The following is a 26195-nucleotide window of genomic DNA, read 5'->3' as shown; positions in this document are numbered from 1 at the left end:
CTTTCACTTTTTGCGCTGCTCTCTGCATGAGGCCCTAAGGATGAATCAGCCTCAGCCCCAGATCCCTACAAAGATCTGGACTTCAGCCCTGCTCTGTGTAGCATGGGAACCTCTGTTGCACCGGGTACCTAGCACAGTCTGCCCCAGCACACTCTTTCTCTCTAGGGTGAGTCCTCACCTCTTATCCCCTGGGGGTGTCAACTTTTCCCCTTCTCTGTCTCTGGGGAAAACATGCTGTAGCAATCTGTCCCCCCCACCAGTCACATGGCCTACTAGAACTTTCCTAGCTCTGAGTCATGCCTCATGTGCCTGGGATCTGCAACATTGTATCTTATCTCAGAGCCAGCTAACATGCAGGACCATGTGTAATGGGTTTAACCCCTACACTGGCAGAGTGCTGCCCTAGCCTGCATGCTAAAACGGGCCTAGTTTTAGAAGGGGGCTAAATATGTATTTTATCTATATTCTTTCTGCATTAATATGGATCATTGTCTTTTGTCAGTACCTCTTACCCCATCTCGATTGCATTGATCCAAATTTCTAGTATACTGTATATCGTGAATTAATTCTGTCCTCCTTCCATGTCTATCTATGCATACTGTATCTTATCATGATTCATGATAAATAATACTGCCATTCCTTCACCCTGACTTACTTTTCTATGCTCCAATTCTGGTGCCTATTTTACACAGCCCATTTCTCTTTAACATGGAAACTCTGAGCTGTTTTCTTTGTGAATGTCCTATATCATTGTTGTAAGGAGTGCACAGGTAGCTTTTGAAATTGCACACACGGCCTTTTTTCTGTTTTTCTGCTCAGCGCCGGGAATTATGTCGTTGACCTATAATTAGGGATATTATTCATGGGACCGCATTTGAAGAAATTATTTGCAACGTGCTGCTGTGCAGTCAAGTAGTTATGGCAGTGAGCCAGGGGTTCACGCCTTCAGTCCTCAAGACTCCCCAACAGGTCAGGTTTAAAGGATATCCCTGCGTCAGCACAGGTGGCTCACTGATTGAGCCACCTGTGCTGAAGCAGGGATATCCTGAAAACCTGACCCGTTGGGGGAGTCTTGAGCGCTGCAGTTGACAACCCCTGCAGTAAGTGATGTTCATTTCTACTGTAGATTCCAATTACCCTCTGCTCCTCGATGAATTTCTTATCGCTGCATGCAGACGCGTTGATAGATGAAATGCTATTTTTTATCTGTCCGCATTTTTAAAAAAAAGCAATTAGGTTTTATCTCAGAGAAGAGGCACTGTAATGTTCTAAAAAAAACAGCGCAAGTTGATAAGTAGGATAGACCTGGTCCTAAAAAAAAAGTAACTTTGCCCAATTTTGTGCTTGCCCGCTCAGTTGAAAACAAGACTTTTATAAATGATTCTCTTTCCTCTCTAACAATCAAAAAGGATTTCAGTTTGAGATCTTTATTCCCATCCGCGCCGGATAGGCTCGGTTTAGATCTTTTGCTTGCTGGCATCTTGTTGCGGCCAAAGCGCTGCCGCCGTTTAGCTGCCAGTAACCTGACCGATGGGACATCTCTCTGCTGACCGTTTTGCCGCCAAGGTAAGCCCCTAACCTTACCCCTTACCCTAAATCCCCCTAATCTAAACACCTAATACAAATGCTACCCCCGACTAAAAACCTAACTCTCTTACCCTAAAACCCCTTACCCTAATCCCCTACCCGACAATCCTAACCCTTTACCTTTATCCCCTACCCTAAGCCCCTTCCCTAAAAGTCCTATACTTAACCCCCTACCCTAACCGCTAAAACCCCTTAAATTAACTTCCCTTATTTGCGGTCTCTTCCTCTGCATCCGAGGGGGCGTATCTCAGTAACCAGGTGATCCCCTGAGCAGAAAACAGCGCAGTTCATATCTGAATCCAATTATTAACATAACATATTTTTTAAAAATCCCAGGCAGGATTGCTGCTTTCAAAACTAATAGCACGCCAACAAAAGATCCCTATATACTTCAATTACTTGCACAACATAACCAATCTATAAAAAAAAGAGGCCCAATTAATATCCTCATTTAGAACAAAAGTATATACCCTATGTATCTAATATGTCTCTCTTCCAAATGTCTATTCCCTACTCTCATAACAAAAACATGTTTCTAAGGCTAAGCTTATGTTACCTGCGCGACCGAGCGCAGAGCCTCGCGCGCTCCTGCAGCACCAGCGATCTGTGAATTTGGCAGCAGGAGATTGGGGAGGCGATCTGGAGGCGTGGCGGACGTGTCGTGGCGGACGTGTCACAAAGCTGGTTCGCCCTCATTTGCTGAACCACTCACGTAAAGTGGACGTCATGCGGCTGCGCTTGAAAGGACACGTTTTTGTCTCTTCAAATTGCTGTCGCGCCATGGCGCTCCGCTGTGTGCGCACGCACATGGGGCGAACTCATAGGCATTAGGCGGTTTGAGGTTGGCGCCCGAGGCCATCTCTGCCTGTATAACCTCAGCCTAAGGCAGGTAACAGTGGTTACGCCTTCAGGATTCCTATTATGTTTTGTTACAAAATGCTTAGAGACTATTTCTTTTGTGTTCCAGAAACTTTTTTTTTCTTCTTGCTGATAATCTTCAATCAATAGTATGTTGTGTAGATCAGAAGGTCAGCAAATAATTGAAAGATACAAAGCACACGTGATAATAAAGGCCCATACTGAAGAGCTATCAGTATAAGGTCTGTTTTGTGTCATTTTTTTATACGGCATTTCCTATTATCCGGCTGAGATTTGCTGGACCGCGTCCCATCGCGTAACTGCACCAGACACAAGCAGCGGCTTTTCCAGAGAAATGACATATTTTCATGTTTTGCTTCCAGGGATTTGTTGCAGGATGTGTTCCCATGTAGTCAATAACCGCGATTCCACGAGAGTTCTTCCTAGCTAAAGATTGCACACATGCTTACACGATTTCACATCTCTTCTTCAGATGTGGTCTGCTCATTGGGTTAATATAGTCACTGGCAACTCTTAGTGAGTCTTTGCAAGGTAAAGGTGCTTGGAAAACATGCATCTCGTTTGTGAGTTCTAGTAACATGACTGTTGATGATGGCAAGACATAAAAAATGTCTAGTTCCGGGTGCTACCTGTCTCGAATTTATACACGTACAATACATTCCAGCTTGTAAGTATCTAAACAACACAAATAAAAAACTAAGCAGTGACTCGGGACCATGTATATGGTCCTTTGTGGCTTATATTTTTGCTTCCTATAAATTCTCTGCTCCATCAGGAGTAGCCAGCGACCTTATCAAGTCCCATAAAACATATCAAATACAAAGTAAATGATTAATCCGTGAGTGATAAATTGCAGGGGCAGGTTGGCTAGGAAGCATTTCAAACTCGGCTGCTTGTATTCCACAAACCACACGACCAACAAAGAGGAATACAGTGAGATGTGGGATCTCCCTAACACTTTCTCACTGGCTTAATGCAAAAAAAAGCTTCTACACGGAGAAATCAATGGACTCGTTTCTTATGACTAAGACGGAGTCAGGATCTGGATCTTCCACAGGAGACATGAACTCTGCAGTCACTGGACAATTCTCTGTGGAAACAAACTGTGAAAGCTGTTCCAGACCCTCTACAGCAGAACCAGTAAATGGCAGCACATTTGCTCCAGTGGTGATAGAGACAGAATGTGGAAATATGTTTCAGCCACCACCCGCCGTTGTGGGAGACCAAGGCCATATTAAGCCGTCCATGTCAAAGCAGGATTACCTGAACTCTTGTATGTCGCCACTTACAGAGATGGACTGTCCTGTGTGCTTCAACAAGTATGATATCTACAGGGTACCCAAGCAACTGTCTTGCAAACATACATTCTGTGCTGTCTGCCTGAAACTGCTGCTCCAGCATGATGAAGGCACCTGGGTGATTACGTGCCCTGTCTGCCGAGCCTCCGCTGTTGTCTTTGGAGGTCTCATTGGCACCTTGCAAAACCAAGAGTCATTAATGAGCAGACTCGGGAGCCCTGAATGTAACTCTGAAAATCCAGCTTCTTCTGCAAGGCTGGAAGTACCAAGCATGTTCATCAGGAACTCTCGCCCTGATACTGATGAGGAGAGCACTGGGAACCTCAGGGTGGCAGCTAAGAGGCTTGTGGCTCTCCTGTTAATCCTACTGATCATTTTGATTATCATTCTTCAGTTTGTGTACACAGGGATACTGAAATGGGTGTTTGGCTGTATCCTTGGTGTAGTCGTTATTTTCACTCTACAGCTCTGCTTCAATACAAACTGTCGAATGAAGCTGTCAGGGACATCTTCTAACCTTCAGAAGGACAACTACGTCCTCTCGGCTGTGTGACAGGGACTGTGCGTGGATAGACTTGGAGATCATGCGGTCATATTTCATTATATTTCACGGAATTAAGGATGTTAATAAGGAGAAGTAGTGGCTCAGTGAGTAAAAGACACTGACTGACACTGAGATTGCTGCAGAGGAGCCTGGTTCAATTCCCGGTGTCGGCTCCTTGTGACCTTGGGCAAGTCACTCTATCTCCCTGTGCCTCAGGCACCAAAAACATAGATTGTAAGCTCTACGGGGCAGGGACCTGTTCCTGCAAAATGTCTCTGTAAAGCGCTGCATACAATTAGCAGCGCTATACAAGAACATGCTATTATTATTAATTCAAATATTTCTCGTTCTACTGTTTTGGCTCGCCAAATTTCATTTTTCAATAAATTGTTTGAAAAAGAAATAATTTTTTTGTCTTTTTTATATGAAATCTGGTCCGGGCAAAAAAATAACAAGTGTTATTGCAATAAAGAGGGGGTGGGAATGAAAAAGGCGTACAGTGAGGTAAAGTGTCAGATGGAGAGAGAGGATGCAGTCATTCAGCAAAAAAAGAGACGCAGGAGGAGGAAAAGGGAGCATGAAAGCATAATGTTTACTATATTTGTCTTGTAAGCAAAGGAAGTTTGCACCACTTCAGGATGGGCTTTTTTGGTAAAAGGTGAATATATGACGCTGGATACTGCACCTCCCATAATAATCTGTGCGTCATGTAACCCCCCGATCTCCTTCCCCTGAGACTCGCTCACATTGTAAGCTGACACAGGGCAAAATAGGTGCAAGTTGTTTAGATCAGGGGTGGCCAACTCCAGTCCTCAAGGGCCACCAACAGGTCAGGTTTTCAGGATATCCATGCTTCAGCACAGGAGGCTCAATCAGTGGCTCAGTAGAAGACCGAGCCACTGATTGAGCCACCTGTGCTGAAGCAGTGACTGATTGAGCCACCTGTGCTGAAGCAGGGATATCCTTAAGACCTGACCTGTTGGTGGCCCTTGAGGGCCAGGAGGTGGCCGCCCCTGGGTTAGATAGCGGAACGGTGACCGCAAGATGAAACTGACACTATTTGTTTCAATTTAACTTCCAAATTACCTTGATATCCACTCCATTCATTTCATGACATTACAAGATAGCAGGGTCTGGGATAAAGACACAGAGGATACAATTACAATTATTAACTCCTTCAGTGCCCTATTGACGCACCTAATAAACAATGGCAACCTAGAGGCCTTTTGCTATTTTTTAAGGGGCTGTTTGTGAACTACACTGAAGTGGGGTGGGGGGCTCCGTTTCCCCCTTCCAGTCCGGTATATGCTTTGTGAGAAATAGGCTGTATATTATTGTTTATACAGTATATGTTTCAGTATTGCACTGTTAAAGCCTAAATAGATAATCTAAGACACCCTCTTCTTTGAAGTGTAGCCTGCAGTAGAGAGAACCCTATAGGGACCCGTATACGCCCTCATTAGTTAAAATGTGCCTTATGTTTTAACAGCTGTAAGGACCTATGGTACTCTAAACGGGTATTCTGTAATCTGAGTATAGGTGCCCTACATTATATATTTACTTATGGAAGGATTAAAGACCTTTACTGGGAGGATATATGTAATTTTCTGTCTGGCACATTGGCATCGCTTTTGTAGGTTAGTTTATTCGTTCCATATGGAATGTTATAATAATGGTGAGCAGCACGGCGAACCTTCAATTTCACTAAATTGAGTGATATATGCTTATTTTATATTAGCACATTGTAAGTGCGCATTTTTATACCTTTTTTACATAAAGAAATTTATATCAGTCTGATCGCACTATGTAGTTCTCTCTCTCATCCTACATATACTACACTTCAACGCTGACTGAGCCTTTGAGGGGGGATCCTGACCATACTATTCCATATGGGTAGCAGCCCTATTTGCAAACTGCTTTTGATTCACTGAATATCCTGTGAGTAGACAAGACATACGAGCCAAGATACCACCATATACTTTATTAATCAATTTCCCATACATCTGCACTTATTTGTGTGTTTTCTGTTTCTTTTTCCCTACATGCTCCCCCTGGATTGTTTGAGAAATTATAATAATAGCTATCGGCATTCTGGGGTCCACCTGCCGAGAGGCATAAATCATTCTAGGTGCTTAGCAATTTGTGTCCCTTTATGGATAGAGTTTAAAGTTATTTTCTTACCCATGGTAGTGTTTAAAACATTTTGTACATGGAGAAATGCGAGGTATCTTTATTTGTGTAGATAAAGGGGTTCGAGTGGTTTCCTTTAGTCCACCCGTGCTGTTTAAAAGGGCTAATATAGTTCCTTTTGGTCTATGTGTGCAGGGATGTCAGCCTAGAAGGACTTAAATAAGGGTGACACCGTAGTGTGGGGTGATGAGGGCTGCCAGGTAGGAGCTCCACAGCATACACATAGCATTGCACCGAAACCTCTCCCAGTGCCCCTATTATCCCACATACATAGGCATAGAGCTTGGATGGGGGGGGGGGGGCAGGGAGAAGAGGGTAAATGAGAGGTGTGGGCAGCAGAGGGTGAATGGGGAGGGTAGCAGAGTATGGATAGGGTGGCAATGGATGGTGAAAGTGGGGAGGGGGGGGAAGTGGAAGGTGCAAGGACTGGAGGGTGACATTGGAGTGGAGGACTTACCTGACCTTTCAGAGCATACCTCTCCCCAATGGGCCTGCTGCCTCCTGCGCCACCCGCGCTAGGAATCCTGAAGCGCAAAGTCTCGCTGTTTGCAAGTGAGCAACAATCATCAAACACTGAAAGATCGCACCCCAGCATTTAAAGTGGCGTGGCATCGGCGGCGGTGTAGTGTCCTGCCACGTTGCTTTAGAGGGCCGTCAACTCTTCCAGGTTCCGTGAGATACGTGTTCCGTGAGGCTGGGGGATAGGCTGTACATCCGGAAGACCCCCAGAAAATCCTAGAGCATTGACAGGTCTGTTAGTGCCTGTGACTTTTGGATAATAGTAAATATGGTTTCTTTATTCCTTTTGCTCATACAGTGGTTAATGTAGACACCGTTAAGTATTTCTTAGCATTCTGGGTAAATGTGATTGGCCATAGAAATAATATATACTGTATATAGTTAGAAAAAAATGTAGTTTATGTTTTGTAGTCTGTAAGAATAAATAATCCTCACCCCTACCACATGAGCACTTATCATCTGAGATCTGACTCCAAAAGACTGTTCATGGTCCAAAGGCTCAAGAAAGTATCCGGACGTTCCTCCTTTTCTTACCGTGCACCCCAAAACTGGAACAACCTACTGGAGACTCTCACATCCACCACCAGTTTAAGTTCTTTCAAAACTAAGGCTGTCTCACACTTTAATCTGGTCTGTAACTGTTACATAAGCCTATAATATACATCTTCTCTAACTGTGCATGCAATGTATTGTATATAATGTATACCCTGTTCATTTATGTAACTGTATTTGTAATCATGTATTTTTTGTCCTATTAACTATGCCCAGGACATACTTGAAAACGAGAGGTGACTCTCAATGTATTACTTCCTGGTAAAATATTTTATAAATAAATAAAAATAAGAAAGAGAGAAGAACTGGTCTAGAGATTTAGATCCAGCAAAGTGACCAGGAGTAGAGCTGCAGAGGTGACACCCTGTGCATTATTAGTCAGAAAAGGCAAGTGACCAGCAGACTTAATATACGTTATAACCTCAGGGTAGGACTGCTAGACTCCTATAGGGAGGGCCCTTGCACTGGGTATATATATATAGGACAGTCAGTGCTGGATTATACACTAGGCATGTGCCGAGGGGCCCCCAAGTTTAGGCGGCCCCCATAGGCTGTGGTGAGCCGGTGCTGTGGCTCCTCTGCTCCCAATGCAGCAGCGCAGCGGTCACTGTCTACCATACTCTCCCTCCTCCAGTCGGTGCCCAAAACCAACGTCCGACCGAAGGAGGGAGCTGGAGGAGGGAAGTGCTGTGTCCCCAGACCTCACCCGAGGTAAGGTGTGAAGCGTTGCGTTTTCATGGCGGCCAAAAGTCAAATTAAGCCGCGACGACACATGGCGACGCATTGCCATGACAACACGATGTCACATGATGCCGTGACACTGCAGGAGGAGGACCTCCTCTAGGAAAGGCCCCCAAAGTATTGGTGCCTAGGGGCCCCAGAGAGTCTTAATCCACCACTGAGAAAAGTGACTCCCAACAGCAGGTTCAGGAACACCAAAGTGCTTGTAAGGTGTCTCCAAGGGATTCGGCCAAAAGACATTGTGGTTCCCAGCCAGTATAGTGGATTCCTGAGCCCATGTGGGGACTGTGCACTTAGTAAGGCCCCAAACTGCACCTTAGCGTGGGTGGTAATGTCAATTCCATTAGGAGCTTCCAAGGTCACTCCCCACAATGCGTTGTACCAACAGCGGCAAGGCCTGAGACGCGACTTTGGATTTACTAATTAGGGGTTCTAGCAGGAGGTGCACAATGTAAAAAAGGTCGGGAACCGCTGGTGTACAAGATTAGATTTAAATCTGTAGACCAAGCAATATCCTACATGTGTTTTTTTTAACATCAATTCTGTACTACGAGAAAATACTTATTGCATTTTTTTTAAACAGCTCTAAATTACATTTTGAATGTGTTATAATGTAACAAGCATTTTTTGTTTCTATAGCAACCAGTTACAAAGTCACATTCCCTTCCTCTTCTGAAACAGGCTCTGGCACACCCCTTTTTGAGCCCTGTCCTCTCTCTAGCAGTGCACCAATTGTATTGTATCTAGTGACTGCCTGGTCACATGATCTTCCCCACAGAACTTTGCATCTTTGGTCCTCTTTTGCTGCACTGACAGCCATTTAGTGAACCCCCGAGCCGAATCTTCGCCGATCGATCACAGGAGAATGGATCGATCGGCAAGTTAGCTAATTACTTATCATTCTGTAGATTGTATTGATGCACAAATTAATGGGGAAATAAATAAACGTCAGCTTGGACTGCCGCTTTAACACTAGGGAGGATCTTTACACTGAGTATGGGATAGTTAACCCCTTGGTGGCCACTGTAAGAATACATTAAGTATTCCCATACTGTGATGCGTTCCTCAATATGCTGATATCACATTCAGAATCGATACGCGCAAAAATAATAATCAGATATTCTAAGGAGAACTGCAACTATTTCCCATAGGTTACCTAACATACTGTTAAATAGTTGCAATTACGCCTTACAATATATGATTATAGTCATTAAAAGATTAACAGCAAACCATTTATTTGCAGTGCCAGGGGTAGAAATTACAGCAATTATTAAAAAAAAAAAGAAACCGGTACAAATATATATTTATAGAAGGCTTGTTTTTAATTAAAAATAATCATATTTAAGGCAAGTATATAGCCCAAGAACAAAACTTGGCACACAGCCAGAAAAAACGCTGCACCGCAGAAATAATCAGCCAAAGAGGGTGGATTGAAGCGATGTATTCACTGATGGCAATCACAGTGACATGTTTCGCCCTTGCAGGCTTTATCAAAGTGTATGTCCCAAGTTGTAAAAGCTCCAAAAGGGAAGTTGAATGGAGGTGGTCATCTTTAACGCACTTAGGAGAGGGAACTTTGATCAGGGAGAAAGTAAATAAATGTTAAAAAAAAAATTGACAAATAGGGAGCATCTGTGATACTGACCGAAAAAAGGCTTTTGTAATGAAGAAAAGTAAAGTAAAAGTGATATATATTTTATATATCTCTTTTTATTGTGATTTTACAATTTTCCATTCACAACAGTTTTTGATACTGTTCAAAATCCAACATATATTACAGTTATTTGCATATAGCTTATACTTTCTTTCTTTTGCCGATCCATTTCTTTGGGAGCGATTAACTGCATTCAAAACAGCACAAAAACAGTAATTACATCCCAGTAATTCAGAACAGTGCCCCAACAATGAGAAATTACAGAACATAACATGTTCCACGTTAACATCAATTTGAAGCAAAAGGTGACACTGTGCTCATCTGTACAGTATGTCATTCCCCAGAATCCCTTGCTGCAGTGGAAGCACTATGATAAGAGATAATGGGGAAAGGCAGGGGCAACCCCTGTCTGAGACGTGAATGTGCTCACAAGTGGTATTTTTATTTGCAGAACACACATTTTCTACCAAAAAAATGAAATTCTTTGGATATATAATTATTAAGAAAGAATACCAGGTTTGAATATAAAAAAATAATAAAAAATAAATATATACATATACATATATATATATATATATAAATATATATAAAAATAAATACAAATAAGAATTGTAAAGGATAAACGTACAGGCTTTTTTTCTATGCCACTTCCTTTCCCACCTCTGTATCAGCCATTTATTTGCTGACAGGCTAATCTTCCTGTATCTTGACACCTTGTATTCTTAGTACCATTATCCCTGCCTTTATATCATACTGAGGTTCCTTAATGCCTTCTTTTAGATTTCTAAGTAATACCCATGATGTCCCTTCAACTCCTAATTAGATCTCTTTGTTGGCTAGGAAGTGTTTCTACTTATTTTCCCCATCTTTTGAAAAATCTCTTTGATCCTTTCTCTATAGCTGCAAAATAATCTCTTCTGTCGTAATATCTAACTCAGTGGTTCCCAAACTTTTTCCGCTCAAGGCTCCCCAAGGCGATCAGGATTTTTCCGCGGCACCCAAAGTAAAAACAAAGTTGTATATACATACCTAACAGTTGCAGTGCGCAGTTGGTGTCTCTCTCAGACACTCTCTCTCTCTCACAGACATACTCACACACAGTCTCTCTCTCTCTCACACACACTCTCTCTCTCTGTCACACACTCTCTCTCTCACACACACTCTCTCTCTCACACACTCTCTCTCTCACACACTCTCTCACACACTCTCACACACTCTCTCACTTTCTCACACACTCTCTCTCACTCTCTCACACACTCTCTCTCACCCTCTCTCTCACCCTCTCTCTCACCCTCTCTCTCACCCTCTCTCTCACCCTCTCTCTCTCACCCTCTCTTTCGCACCCTCTCTCTTTCACCCTCTCTCTTTCACCCTCTCTCTCTCATCCTCTCACCCTCTCTCTCTCACTCTCTCTCTCACCCTCTCTCTCACCCTCTCTCTCACCCTCTCTCTCACCCTCTCTCACCCACTCTCTCTCACCCTCTTTCTCGCACCCTCTCACTCACCCTCTCTTTCTCTCTCACACCCTCTCACTCACCCTCTCTTTCTCGCTCTCACCCTCTCACTCACCCTCACTCACTGATTATAGCCCTTTGTGTAATTTTCCCGCCTTTTCAGGCTCCATTTTGCAGCCGTCCATAGGTCGCCATTGAGCCTCCATGCTTTCTAATGGCAGAAGTAGCGGTTTTGGACCTGTTTTCCAGCGACGACCAGCAGGTGGCGTCCGAGAGGAGGAGCGGCGGTTTCCCATTGTAAGTCAATGGGCTCATTGACTTCAATGGAGATTCCTCAACGCCGGCCTCGAGGAACAGGTTGGCAGCCACCCAAACCGCAGACCGCAAAAGCGGATACAATGTCTTTTAAAAGAGTTTAATCACTACGGTCAAGTTCAACGACAATTGGCATGGGAATCTTGGGTTCTAGGGCCCCTGGGAATAAAGTTCTTTTTGTCCCTAACCCCTAGGAACCCCCACACACGATCCACACCGGGTCCGGGAATGAGGGACCCCCGTAAGGGGTCGAGCAGAGAAGGAGGGTGTCGCACCATTGAATCTAATGGCGGCGGGTGCCATGCATTGTCAATGGCGGCGCCGGCCATTGATTCCAATGGGGAAAAGCCGCATGGCGAAAAAACGACTAAGTGTAAAATGTTGAAATGTGTAAGTCCATATCTCCGGTTCTGAAATGACCAGAGGGATGGGATTTGAGTGGCATATAGCCAAGTTTACGGGTTTAATGTATGCCCCTTCCCAGCCCCCTCAGACCAACCAGACGGAGTATGGACAAAGGTAAAGATTTGTGGATTTTCTCATAGACTTCAATGGCGGCGGTTCCTCCATTGAAAGTCTATGGCGGGAAACTCATTTGACGACAACGGCGGAGTTGCTCCATTGAAACCCATGGCGGCGGAGCCCGTTGTTTTCAATGGGGATTTAGTGAAACGCTGAGATTTCTTTTTAGCGGAGATTTTTATAATAAAATATGAAACGGTTTATGTGATATTTGTATAACTCCGGTTCCAAAGGTCGTAGCGGGCTGAAATTTGGACCCTATAGTGTACCACTTCCGGCATTAAGGTCTGGAAAGTTTGGACCCGCTGGACCTACCAGAACCGGGTATTTTAATATGTGTAGGTATTAAAATGTATATGGGGTTTTGGATCTGCTCTGAAAAATGCAGACTCCATCTGCTATGTTAAATAAGGCAGGAAGCGCATCCTGAAGAATTAACATAGCCTGGTGATCAAAAGCTAACTGTCCTGATTGTTTATGCTAAGGGCAAGAACAAAGGGGCTGAGTGTTTTTAAGTGTCGGTCTTCACACTTACAGGAAAGCCAAAATCTCCTTCAAAGAGATTTTTGCTAGACAGCTCGGCGCCTTGAGTGCAAGAGAAGGGTTGAAATGGTATATAAGTCAGAGTCACCCCTTACTCAAATGTCTTTCGTGTCTTGATGATTATGAAGATTGCTGTATGAACTGCCAGTCCAGATATGACTGTTTCATCATTCCATCTTAAGTGAGTGTCCATATTTTGTCTGTTATTTGTATAATCTTGTGTGTTCACCTTTTTCAAGGAATAAATGATATTTTATCATATCTAAGTCTCGTTCAGTTCAACCCAGTTATATTTGGTGTATTATTATAGCCTGTCACAAAGCTCCCGTCACACCCTCTCACTCACCCTCTCTTTCTCTCTCTCACCCTCTCACCCTCTCTTTCTCTCTCTCACCCTCTCACTCACCCTCTCTTTCTCTCTCTCACCCTCTCACTCACCCTCTCTTTCTCTCTCTCACCCTCTCAATCACCCTCTCATCCTCTCACCCTCTCTCTCTCACTCTCTCTCTCACCCTCACCCTCTCACCCTCACCCCCTCTCACCCTCTCACTCTCACCCTCTCACCCTCACCCTCTCACTCTCACCCTCTCACCCTCTCACCCTCTCACTCTCACCCTCTCACTCTCACCCTCTCACTCTCACCCTCTCACTCTCACCCTCTCACTCTCACCCTCTCAGACACTCTCACCCTCTCACTCTCACCCTCTCAGACACTCTCACCCTCTCAGACACTCTCACCCTCTCACCCTCTCAGACACTCTCACCCTCTCAGACACTCTCACCCTCTCAGACACACACACACACACACACACACACACACACACACACACACACACACACACACACACACACACACACACACACACACACACACAACATTACTCCCACACCCCCAATACATTTAAGAATTATCCCCACACCCCCAATATATTTAAAAATTACCCCCAATACATTTAAAAATTACCCCCACCCCCCCAATACATTTAAAAATTACCCCCACACCCCCAATACATTTAAAAATTACCCCCACACCCCCAATACATTTAAGAATTACCCCCACATCCCCAATACATTTAAAAATTACCCCCACACCCCCAATATATTTAAAAATGACCCCCAATACATTTAAAAATTACCCCCACACCCCCAATACATTTAAAAATTACCCCCACACCCCCAATACATTTAAAAATTACCCCAACACCCCCAATACATTTAAGAATTACCCCCTCACCCCCAATACATTTAAAAATTACCCCCACACCCCCAATACATTTAAAAATTACCTCACACCCTCCAATACATTTAAGAATTACCCCCATACCCCCAATACATTTAACAATTACCCCCACCCCCCCAATACATTTAAGAATTACCCCCACACCCCCAATACATTTAAAAATTACCCCCACACCCCCAATACATTTAAAAATTACGCCCACACCCCCAATACATTTAAGAATTACCCCCACACCCCCAATATATTTAAAAATTACCCCCACACCCCCAATATATTTAAAAATTACCCCCAATACATTTAAAAATTACCCTCACACCCCCAATACATTTAAAAATTACCCCCACACCCCCAATACATTTAAAAATTACCCCCACACCCCCAATACATTTAAGAATTACCCCCTCACCCCCAATACATTTAAAAATTACCCCCACACCCCCAATACATTTAAAAATTACCCCACACCCTCCAATACATTTAAGAATTACCCCCATACCCCCAATACATTTAACAATTACCCCCACACCCCCAATACATTTAACAATTACCCCCACACCCCCAATACATTTAAAAATTACCCCCACACCCCCAATACATTTAAAAATTACCCCTACTACATTTAAAAATTACCCTCCTTGGGGATGATGGTCAGGCCGGTGGCTTGCGGGGGGGCGGGGAGGGTTACGTTGGGGGACGGCGGCATGCCGGTGATGCGGGGGCAATTCTGCGGGGGGGGGGCAGATGGCCCAGTGCTGCATGGAACGACGGCAGCGTGGGGTGACTAAACGGCCCGGTCCCTGCACGGGGGGAGGGGAGGGGGGGGTCAGTGCTGCGGGGGCCTGTGCGGGGGAGGGTGATGATGCACCGATGCTGCCGGGGGGTGGCGGCTTTGGCCGGGGGGGGTGGGGTGTTAGTGCTGCTGGGAGACATGTCTCCCGGTGCTGCTCCTCCAGCGCGCGCAGGGAGAGCCGGCGCCGGGTTCAGCGTTTTTGTTTTTTTTTAAATTTGCTGGCCCTTGTGTCCCGCTGCTGGCGGCCCTGATCGCGGCGCCCCTCTAGCCAAGCCACGGCGCACCAGGGCGCCGCAGCGCACAGTTTGGGAAACACTGATCACTGACAGTATTTCGGATCTTAGCTGCTATGGTTGAGATCTGATGACATCCAGTGTTGCATTATCGGTTTCTTAGTAATGGTCGTTATTGTAGGAATTATTACTAATATAGTAATATTATATATTATCTGTGGGAAAGGTCCTTCCATCTTACTTTCCCATTAAGGAAATTCACTTAATAAGACAGAGTTAAATGACTTAGGTGTACAGCCAAGGAGTTATTTATAAATTGTATTTCTGTACTTTGTCCCAAACCTTTACTATTCTCCTGCATTGTGTAAACCAAGTACCATCTGCGGTTATAGTATTGGCAGATATACCCTGCTCAAGCGAATGAAGAGGGAATAATACCCCAAACAGTATAAGGGAAGGGTGGTGCTCACAGGGAATAAATGATAAACTAAGTGAGAGGAAAGATAGAATCCCTATATTGTGGCACTTGGAGAGTGCACCCAAATTAAAACTTAATATTTATTAATTAATCTTAAAATGAAGTTGTTTGGAGTAACCATAAATGCAGGACAAATTATTATTAAAAATAGTAAAAAAACGGAGAGGTGGGGTAGTACATAGGGGAATTATATATAAACCCTATTGTCGGTCTGTTGACCCTTTGATGGTTTGTGTTAGAGAAGTATCACACAGGTAAGTATGGTAAGGATACTGTTATATCACTGATCCCTTTATGGCTACTCCCACAAGGGATCAGTGATATAACAGTATCCTTACCATACTTACCTGTGTGATACTTCTCTAACACTTACAAACCATCAAAGGGTCAACAGACCGACAATAGGGTTTATATATAATTCCCCTATGTACTACCCCACCTCTCCAGTTTTTTACTATTTTTAATACATCAGTACCGTGTTAGCCGAGCTTCAATAATCAAAAAATAAATAGACGATACCGTTCTGTGGCTAACGAAATGCTTTTATTTGTGCGAACTTTCGAGATACACTGATCTCTTATTCCGGCGATGTTGCAATGAATGAAGCAAGCAAAGGGTATACTTAAAAACAGTGTCTCTTGGAATGTTATCTGTGCTTGTCTCTCCCCCCCCCCCCCCCCCCTGTGTGGATGTGATTTATGGCTAGAGGTGTTAAATGGATACTGAAAGTTAGGGATGTAAGAGTGTGTGTGTGTATCTGTGTGAATATAAATGAATGGAGAGCCCACAGTGTATACAGTGCTTTACAAAAGGTGTGTGTGGAGTGGGAGTTAATATAAATGGTGTGGGTAGGTGTGGAAATGTGAGAGATTGTGTGCTATATATATATATATATATATAACAATAGCAGGGCACTCAAAGGGAAAAAGTAAAAGGAAAAAACTTATCTGATCAGTCGTGGTGCTCACAGTGCGGCCAGGATCACCATCCAGCAACAAAAAATAGATAAATGCCCAATATCAAAGAATCTGGAGCACTCACAAATTCAAAAAATACAATTTAATGAAGTAACACAGGCATCAGGGGGTAATCACAGAAAAAAGAAGCAACGTTTCGGACCTTACGGTCCTTTCTCAAGCTCCCCCACATAATCTGACATACAATGTGAACATTTATAGTGCTGTCAATCAGCATTTTTGGCACACTTTTTACTCCCTCTTTAACATTGGATCCAGCCTGGTTATGGTTGACTGATGGTGCACTTTGTACCTGTACCTGTATATTATTTTATGACATCACAGACCTCTGACTCTTTTTGTTCCATCATGGGTCCTCTATACCTTTATACCTCTATACCTTCATACACATCCAAATTTTGGGTATTTGGAATATTTCCGATCTGGGTCTCTATCCGGCTTTTTAACATTGTTTTTTATTCTTAGACACATGGGATCTTACCGTTTTGGCTCATTTGGATGTTAATTTGCATCTCAGCTGACCAGACAGGCGATATGGACACATTGGGATATTAACTTATTGTTATTTTGTATATCCTCTGTTTTTTCAGACCATCTATTGTTGGGCGTCACAGCAAAGTATATCGCGGGGGCGCGACACTTGCACCTTCACTATGTTGCTGTCTGTCCATCTATATTCTGGGCATGATTTATGTTAGTGGTATCAGTGTAGATCAAAGAGATTGATCTGAAAGGTTTCCCCTTTTAGTCAGCACTCAATGCCATAATTAGATATGTTAGTGGACACAACAGCCCTGCAACAAATTGCTGCAAACCAGGTCTATGACCTTGAATCACCAAGGAAAATCAAAAACAATAAAATGTTATTACTTCTATATAGACAATTAAAAACACAGATGCAGTATTAAAAATCCCCATACTAATGTGGCTTGAAGGAGTGAGAATATATATATATATATATATATATATATATATATATATGTATATATATATATATATATATATATATATATCTTCGTAGTTATTGTCTGTATATACTCCTATTAATCATCCTATATATCGCAAATAATATCTGGCAACCGTTCACTGAATATCCTAATAAATATAGCTTCCAAATATTGTTAAATGGAAGAAACTTGTGTAGCAGTAATCAGTGTCATGTATATACGATTACTATTAGTGCATAGTATCTTGGAAGGAGCATACAGGGGATAGGGTCTAATAATTCAAACCCCAAATCCTATATAGATGTAGTATACAGGATAAGTGGCCAGGGTAAAGTATGAGACAGTTGTCTCCGTATACCTTGAGGGGTACAATAGAATTAGTGTCTAAAATCGTCCCTGTATATACCACCTATAACAAACACCATAGGTTAAACCACACACTCATATTGGTTTTATCTTGCTTATACAATAAATGCCTGCTGCAACCATGTGTCTTCTGTAATATATGAACGAAAACGCTACAAATACAAGCCTGCTCGTGGGTCAGATTGCCAGATAGTAAGGATGTCGCCACTTCGAGTGACGTCACAGACTGTGACGCCCTACGTTCCCGACGCACGTTTCACGTGTCCACCACGCTTCTTCAGGGGGAGGAGGGATAGGAATGTGATCGCCTCGGTGATTATTTATACTCTCTACCGGAGTATAGGCTTCTTCAGGGGGAGGAGGGATAGGAATGTGATCGCCTCAGTGATTATTTATACTCTCTACCGGAGTATAGGGTTCAGCCCACAGCGTAAGAGTAGGCTGAACCAATTGTTCAAGCTTAACCTGGAGGTGAAGCGAACTCGGTTGTGCCTGTATCTAGTGTTTAACCAATGGAAGTATAGGCTCTTAAGAATGTGTGTGCGGTATATAATTATTTAAAACGAAGGTATTAGTCCAAGGTCTAGTGTTGATCCAGGTAAGTTTGGAACATGTATGTACATAGAACAAGTATAATGGATAAGTAAATAATTATTAATACTGAAAAAGGAAAAGAAAAAGAATAAAGAAAAAATAGCTGTGTGTGTTTATTGTCTCATCTTGTGTAGTTGATCCTGTGAGTATAATGAGGTTTAGTGACTATATATATAGTGTAGGATTGTTACTCAAATATAATAACCTGCCCCTAGTGGTCAATGCAGATCAGGTTAAAACGGAATCTTTTCTAATATGTTTTATGTGTAATTTACAGGTGTAGGAGTGAATGTATGGTGTCAAAAAATCCAAAGAAACCACAAAAATGGGTTATGTAAATTATGGGGGTCTAGGATCTGGTAAGTATGGAACATTAAAGTATGCATATTTCAAATAATGATAATCTGAAATAATTGAAATAAAAAATAATAAAAAAGGATTGGATAAATTATATGATAATTATAAATAAAATAAAAATCTATGGAAAAAATGTGTGTGATTATTGTCTCATCGTCTGTAATTATAACTATAATATTGTGATTAAAGACTATTTATGTGATGTAGGATTGTTACTCAAATATAATGACCTGCCCCTAATGGTCAATGCAGATCATGTCTTAATAAAACCATATCTATTGTGTTTTATGTGTAATTTACAGGTGTAGGAGTGGGTGTAGGAGTGGGTGTGGAGTGTCAAAGAATCTCGAAAAATATAATATAAACTATAATAGTCTAGGTATAGTGACACATAAATATAGTGAAAACATAGTGTGGGGATGTGACTCTAATATATATAACGGCCTGCATCTAGAAGTAGGTCTATATTACCCCTTAGCTATATTCAGAAAAGTGATATGTGTAATATACAGTTATAGAATTGGGTGTGTAGGAACAATAATTAGCTACCAACTTGGATGAGAATAAACCAATACTATGAAATATACATACATATATACAGTATTAGTTATTAAATTAAATTAGGATCAAAACACTAAATAAAAGGGGAAAAAATAAACCCTTCATTTAGACATTTTTGGGCCAGAGTATGTAATTGGAAGATCCAACTGCATTCTTGTTGTAGAAGCCGTTGGTCCCAGTTGCCTCCTCTATGATCTCTAGGTATATGTTCAATCCCGCAGAAGTGCATAACTGTAGGGTCCCCTTTGTGATGTTCTATGACATGTCTAGCAATGAGGGTGTCGGTAGCATTGCAAACATTGCCAATATGTTCAAGTACCCTCGTCTTCAGTGGTCTGTGGGTCTTGCCCACATACAAGATACCGCAATCACAAGTCATCAAATAAATCGTTCCACAGGTTAAACAATTAATAAAATCCTTAATCTTAAAGGTAATATTATTGTTCAAGTCCATAAATTGTTTGGTGACTGGCATGAAGGTACAGGCCTTGCATCTTGCACAGGGAAAAGAACCACATGGTTTTATACCTAGCCAGGTTTTTGTCTTTTGTTTGTCAAAATGGCTATGAACCAGTCTATCTTTTATGTTCTTATTGCGCCTGTATCCCGTTGTGGGTGTATCTTTAAGAACTTTACGTAAATCAGAATCCTCAAGTAGAACATGCCAATGTTTTTGAAGGATGTTTTTAGTCTCTTGCCATTGGTTATTGTATGTCGAAATAAATCTAATGACATCCTCCTGAGGTGTTATCTTTTTAGGTACTAATAGTTCAGTCCTTGAGGATGTCAAAGCCCTATAGTAGGCTTTCTTTATTAATTTATTACTATATCCTCTGGTTTGAAACCTTCTGGACATGTCTGCTGCTTGTCTGATATATTCTTCAGTAGAGGAGCAATTCCGACGAAGTCTCAGAAACTGTCCTATAGGGATATTATTGGTGACATGTTTGGGATGGTGACTATTGGCCCTTAATAAACTGTTGGTCGATGTGGGCTTCCGAAATAAACTTGTCTCAAAAGAGCCATCCTCAGTCCTAGATATGGTGATATCCAGAAATTCAATCTTGTTTTTATCAACTTGTGTCGTCAGTTTTAAATTATGATTATTGGTATTCAAACTGTCGATAAAGTTGTGTAGAAGTGTTTCTGTACCATTCCATATCAGGAAAATGGAGGGGGGGAGGAGGTGGGAAGGGGGGGGAAGGAGATGGGAAGGGGGGGGGAGGTGGGAAGGGGGGGGAGGAGGTGGGAAGGGGGGGGGAGGTGGGAAGGGGGGGAGGAGGTGGGAAGGGGGGGGAGGAGGTGGGAAGGGGGGGAGGAGGTGGAAAGGGGGGGGGAGGTGGTGGGAAGGGGGGGGAGGTGGTGAGGAGGGGGGAAGGGGGGGAGGGGAAGGGGGGGAGGGGGGAGGTGGTGGGAAGGGGGAGGTGGTGGGAAGGGGGGGTGGAGGGGGGAGGTGGTGGGAAGCGGGGGTGGAGGGGGGAGGTGGTGGGAAGGGGGGGTGGAGGTGGTGAGGGGAGGTGGTGGGAAGAGGGGGTGGTGGGGGGAGGTGGTGGGAAGGGGGGGTGGAGGGGGGAGGTGGTGGGAAGGGGGGGAGGAGGGGGGAGGTGGTGGGAAGGGGGGGAGGAGGGGGGAGGTGGTGGGGAGGAGGGGGGGAGGAGGGGGGAAGGGGGGAGGAGGGGGGAGGAGGGGGGAAAGGGGGGAGGAGGGGGGGAGAGGGGGGAAGGGGAGGGGGGGAGGGGGGGCAGCTTGTTGTGGCTGCTCCCCCGCTGTGTCCCGGGCGCTCGCTCCCCCGCTGACTGTAGCGGCGCCGGGGGGGGGAGGGGGTGGAGGGGAGGTGAAGGGGGGTGAGGGGTGGGTGAAGGGGGGTGAGGGGTGGGTGAAGGGGGGTGAGGGTTGGGTGAAGGGGGGTGAGGGGAGGTGAAGGCCGCTCACTCACCCGCCCGGCAGCTCCCACGTGGATCTGAGGCGGGAGGCAGCTTGTTGTGGCCGCTCCCCCGCTGTGTCCCGGGCACTCGCTCCCCCGCTGACTGTAGCGGCGCCGGGGGGGGGGGCTGAAAGCGCGGGAAACAGGGAGACACGGGGAGAGGAGGAGGTGCGCGCGGGTGTGGAGGCTGATGTTCGGGGAGGAAGAGGCGGAGGCTCCGGGACCGGTGGGTATGTGAGCTAATGTACACCCCCCCCTACTGTGTGTGTGTGTGTGTGTGTCCCTGTGTGTGTCCCTGTGTGTTTGTGTCCCTGTGTGTGTGTTTGTGTCCCTGTGTGTCCTTTGGCCCGTCACTCCGCCTCAGGCCAATGAGAGGTGTGCGGGGGCGGCCCAAGGGACCAATGAGATTTCCCCTAGGGACACCGGACATCCAGGCAGGCAGGCAGGCAGGCAGGCAGGCAGGCATACAGTGCTTTCAATTATATAGTATAAGATATATATATATATATATATATATATATATATATATATATATATATATAATATTATTACTGCTAAATTCAAGGCCTTGATGTGTGGAAAAAGGCCTTGTTGTAATTATATTCAAAGTTCATTAAAGTGTATAACATTACTGGTTCAGTATGCTTGAGGGCCTAATTGAGTCAGCTGTGTAGAAGTTGTATTTATCAGCAAACAAGGCCTCTTTGCAGCCATTAAGGCCTGTAATGTTGTTCCTGATTCTATATATTATATATAAAGTGCAAAACTAAAGACATCGATGGCTGTAAGCAGGCCTTGTTTTAATCATAATCAAAGTTCAATACAGCTGACTGAATTAGGGCCTCACTCATACTGACACAATAATTGTAGTAAGTGTCCTAACATTTGTATATCATTAACATAAGGGCTGTTTGCAAACAACACTGGCAGAGATATATATATATCAGTAAATATATACACACACACACAAACACACAAAGATAGACAAGGTGTGTGTGTGTATACATATATAGATAGCGATACAGAGATAGACTACAGATATATTCATACACACTTACAGATCTGTTATTGTAACCACAAATCATACATGATCACATGTCAACATTGTGACAGGGTAAATAAAAGCCACCAGCTATATGCCTGGCAGACATATGTTTAGCTTGCAATGCAGCAGTGACTAGGTTAACTTCAGCTGGGAACCTCAGGACAATTAGTTGGATCCCAGCTGCCTAATCAAGGTGTGTTAAAAACCCCAGGCTGTAGAGACATGGTGCTGGCTGTTGAGGAGAGAGGAGTAAGCTACTGAAGAGATTACTGATACAAGGTCTGTGAGCTAAGTAGATGAATTATGAACTGTCTGTCCCCTGCATAGAAAAGGGTAGCTGCCTTATTTTTAGACTGTCTGCTAACGAGAACTGTTTTGGTTTGGTCTGCTGAAGAAAAAGCCATTTTTCTTTTGTTTGCTGATGAAAAGCCATTTTTTCCTTTTGTTTGCTGATGAAAAGCTATTTTTGTGTTGTGTGCTGTATATCTTTTGAGGCTAAATAAATAAGCCTTGTCAAGAAACCCGCGTGTGTAGTTGCATGTACCCTGCAACAAACATGATGAACTATGAATGAAGATTAAGGTAAGTAATGTCTTACAGAGTGAAGATACAAGAAAACATTACATTAAAAGTAGGCTGTTATATTGGTAATTACATTAATTTGTATGTACATAATATTAGCGTGAAATGACAATCTAAATTTCAATAATACACCTGTAACATCTAATACTAAACAAGAGCTAAGTGAATATCATCTTCCATATACATGCAAAGTGTGTCATAATGTATTAACATTAATCAACTGATGATTAATAGATATTCATATGTTATAAAATATGCCTTCACTCATTCAGTGAATGAGCATTTATAAACATTCATGTGTACAAGGACATACTTGAATGTTTGCAAGCATCTGTACATGATCATGCATACACTATGCATGAAAGAGTCTGCAGTAAAGGACACCAGTACATAAAAATATTTAGTGAATATGCATATTTATTTTTGTTTATCCTTTTGAGAGTGAGTCACAGGCCTGCTTGTTGGCTGTTGTGTTCGCCTTTTCCCTGTGCCAAGTACTCTCGCCTTAACTGTAGCACTTGTACTGGCCTGTGGCAGTTCTGGGACACTGTTTGTGGGCTTTGGCACTTCAGGAGCACTAAGTGTGGGCTGGGGCAGTTCAGGGGTGCTACGTGTGGGCTGTGGCACTTCAGGGGCACTAAGTGTGGCCTGTGGCACTTCAGGGGCACTAAATGTGGACTGGAGCAGTTCAGGGGCACTAAGTGTGGGCTGTGGCACTTCAGGGGCACTAAGTGTGGCCTGTGGCACTTCAGGGGCACTGAGTGTGGGCTGTGGCACTTCAGGGGCACTAAGTGTGGCCTGTGGCACTTCAGGGGCACTGAGTGTGGGCTGTGGCACTTCAGGGGCACTGGGTGTGGGCTGTGGCAGTTGAGAAACACTTGATAAACATTGAAAGAGTGGTGGTGGAGCACTTTCTTGTTTTTGTGTTTTAATCTTCTTCCAAAAGCTGGTTATTAGTAATTGTTGCCCTAACTTTCTTTTGCGTGTCTCATTTGTAGGTGTCGGTTCCATATTTTGAACAGATGTAAGCGGTTGGATGTTGACAGGGACCTGCACAGAATTTGCACCTACTGTACCGGTATCATCCAGAAGTGGGGAATGAAGATGTGATGACTCTGGAGAAAAAGTAGCAGCATGTAAAGATCCATCCTCTGATGGGGTAAAGTGGAATTGTTGTTCTCTTGCTGTACTCCAAAACTGATTTGCTTGGCTTACATTCAGAAGTAGTGCTTGTAATGTCCTGTTTACATTTTGGATTTCTTTAGGAACTTGGATGATGACATTTTTAATTTGTGACATTTCTGATATTGACCTTTCATGCATCCTTTCATGCAGTGACATCATCCTTTCAAGCATTGACATCATTTCTGAATGGCGACGATTTTCTTCACCAAAGATTCGTTCTTCAGAAGCTGCAATAGCTGAGTAGGTGTCACGAGCAGGAGGACTTGAATGCTGTGTTAATCCAGGAGTGTCAACATCTTCATGGTCACTTTAGAGAATTTGTCCTTGAGCGACAACATCTGGTTCTACAAATAAATAAAGACATTATGAACTGACATGGAACTTTCATTTTTTTTAGACTATAATGATAGTTCTCATAGTGGAACACATAACATGTTTCCATAATTAATTATTTGTGTCCAATTAAAAGATGATGCTTGAAGCAACAATGAAGTTTCGACTCAGTGTGAAAGAAGAATGAATTAAAGTTTGTTGTAACATCACAACTCCAAGCTGATACTTGAAAACAGACAATACATGTTGTGTCATGAAACACTACATCTTCTGTGTCAATAACTGATGAGAAGTTCATTACATGTGAAAGGCATTTATTTTGCATGGCAAATGAAATGCTTCCAATGTAAACATTATATGGCCTGCACCTCATACACTCCCCTTCCATTCTTGATGATGACCTTGATGAGACAGGTGACGAGACAGGTGACGAGACGTGTTCAGAGTCACGTGCCACAGGTGACACAGGAGCTGGCGGACCAACTATATAGAAGAATAACATCAGAATTTCATTTTCATGTGTACATTATTAACATTAAGTATCTGTAGTGGGAGTACTTATGGCTAAATATCAGCATCCCGTAAGTAAATCACAATTCTATGGTTAGGGCAATCTGTATATTATCCATCTTAACCTAAATGTACATGTGAAACTAATCATCACATTTCTTTTGAACACCATACAACATACATACAATGTTCATGCAGGAATGCGTTATAAAATGAACTGGTCTGTTGTACATACACTGCATATGTTGGGTATTAATATAGCTACAATTATGTACATCACTACCATGAAAGCAAAGTTGACTCTGCTTATAATTCAGTACCTAATTGTGAAAATGTGTATGAATGTTTTTAGTGATCTGTCTGAACATTTAAGAGAAGCAAGTGTAGCGCTCAATGTGGCTGACACTCAGCAACACATGCAGTGTGTCACGCACAGATGGTACTGGTGTGAGAAGGTGGCGTATCTATAACGTTACAATAATATATAACTGAACGAATGACTAACGTACGTTGTAATATATCGTGGACTGGTGCTTGAAAGTAGTAAGATAATTACCATTTCTAATGAATGTGATGAACTTGTGTTCACCATGTCAGCTTCTAACAACTGTAGTCCCTCCCCCAGCACTTGACACCACCATGACCTCTTAGCTGCTTCTCCCACCTGTAAGCCCTCCCACAAGACTTGACCCTACCATGACCCTGTGATCTGGCTCTCTGCCTGACACCACCCCCTCTGTTCACCTCTCTGCTGTGATTACATATTAATTGAAGCTGGTTTCACACACCGTTACATGAGCGAAATACAAATAAGAAGTGAGCTACATATGAACACAATTAAATACCATATGGTACATGTTCCTATTTATGCTCACATTATACTACATGAAGAGAAAAAAGAGCTTTCATAATACATAATGGAATTTGTTAGTGAAAATTATTCATGTTCGCCTTTCAATTGACAATATTCCATGCAAGACTTTATTACGCAGTAACGGCCTGTTTATAGGTGTAACATAGATTATCACATATATATATATATATATATATTATATGTATATATGGATCGACACATACATGAAAAAGTGAATTATGCATTTGTGTGCACAGACACAGTATAACGAACAACACAGTGATGTTAAACATTACTGTGACAAAGAATGACTGCGGGTGTGCTTTGTGGTTATGCATGTTAACCCATTGTTTGTAAAAAGATTTGAACATACATTCAGCTTTCAACTATAGGGGAAAGATGTTGAATGCTTTGTAAACTAG

At 43.1% G+C, this 26195-nt stretch overlaps 1 protein-coding gene and 1 long non-coding RNA gene across 2 annotated transcripts in view; both read left to right on the top strand.

The window, feature by feature from the left end:
• LOC142497764 (uncharacterized) overlaps positions 1-24430 on the top strand; it is a 30411-nt gene extending 5981 nt beyond the window's left edge. The window contains exons 2-4 of the long non-coding RNA XR_012802317.1: positions 18701-18782; positions 23891-24051; positions 24228-24430. This is a non-coding gene — a long non-coding RNA (uncharacterized LOC142497764). The remainder of the gene's footprint in view (positions 1-18700; positions 18783-23890; positions 24052-24227) is intronic.
• Positions 3346-4650, top strand: RNF186 (ring finger protein 186). Its single transcript, XM_075603223.1, has one exon. The coding sequence runs from the start codon at positions 3472-3474 to the stop codon at positions 4315-4317; it is 846 nt and encodes a 281-aa protein (XP_075459338.1). The 5' UTR covers positions 3346-3471; the 3' UTR covers positions 4318-4650.
• Positions 24431-26195: the final 1765 nt, after the last annotated feature.

Source organism: Ascaphus truei, chromosome 6 (genome assembly GCF_040206685.1).
Source record: "Ascaphus truei isolate aAscTru1 chromosome 6, aAscTru1.hap1, whole genome shotgun sequence".
Taxonomy (NCBI): Eukaryota; Metazoa; Chordata; class Amphibia; order Anura; family Ascaphidae; genus Ascaphus; species Ascaphus truei.
This window is presented reverse-complemented; position numbering and strand designations above follow the sequence as displayed.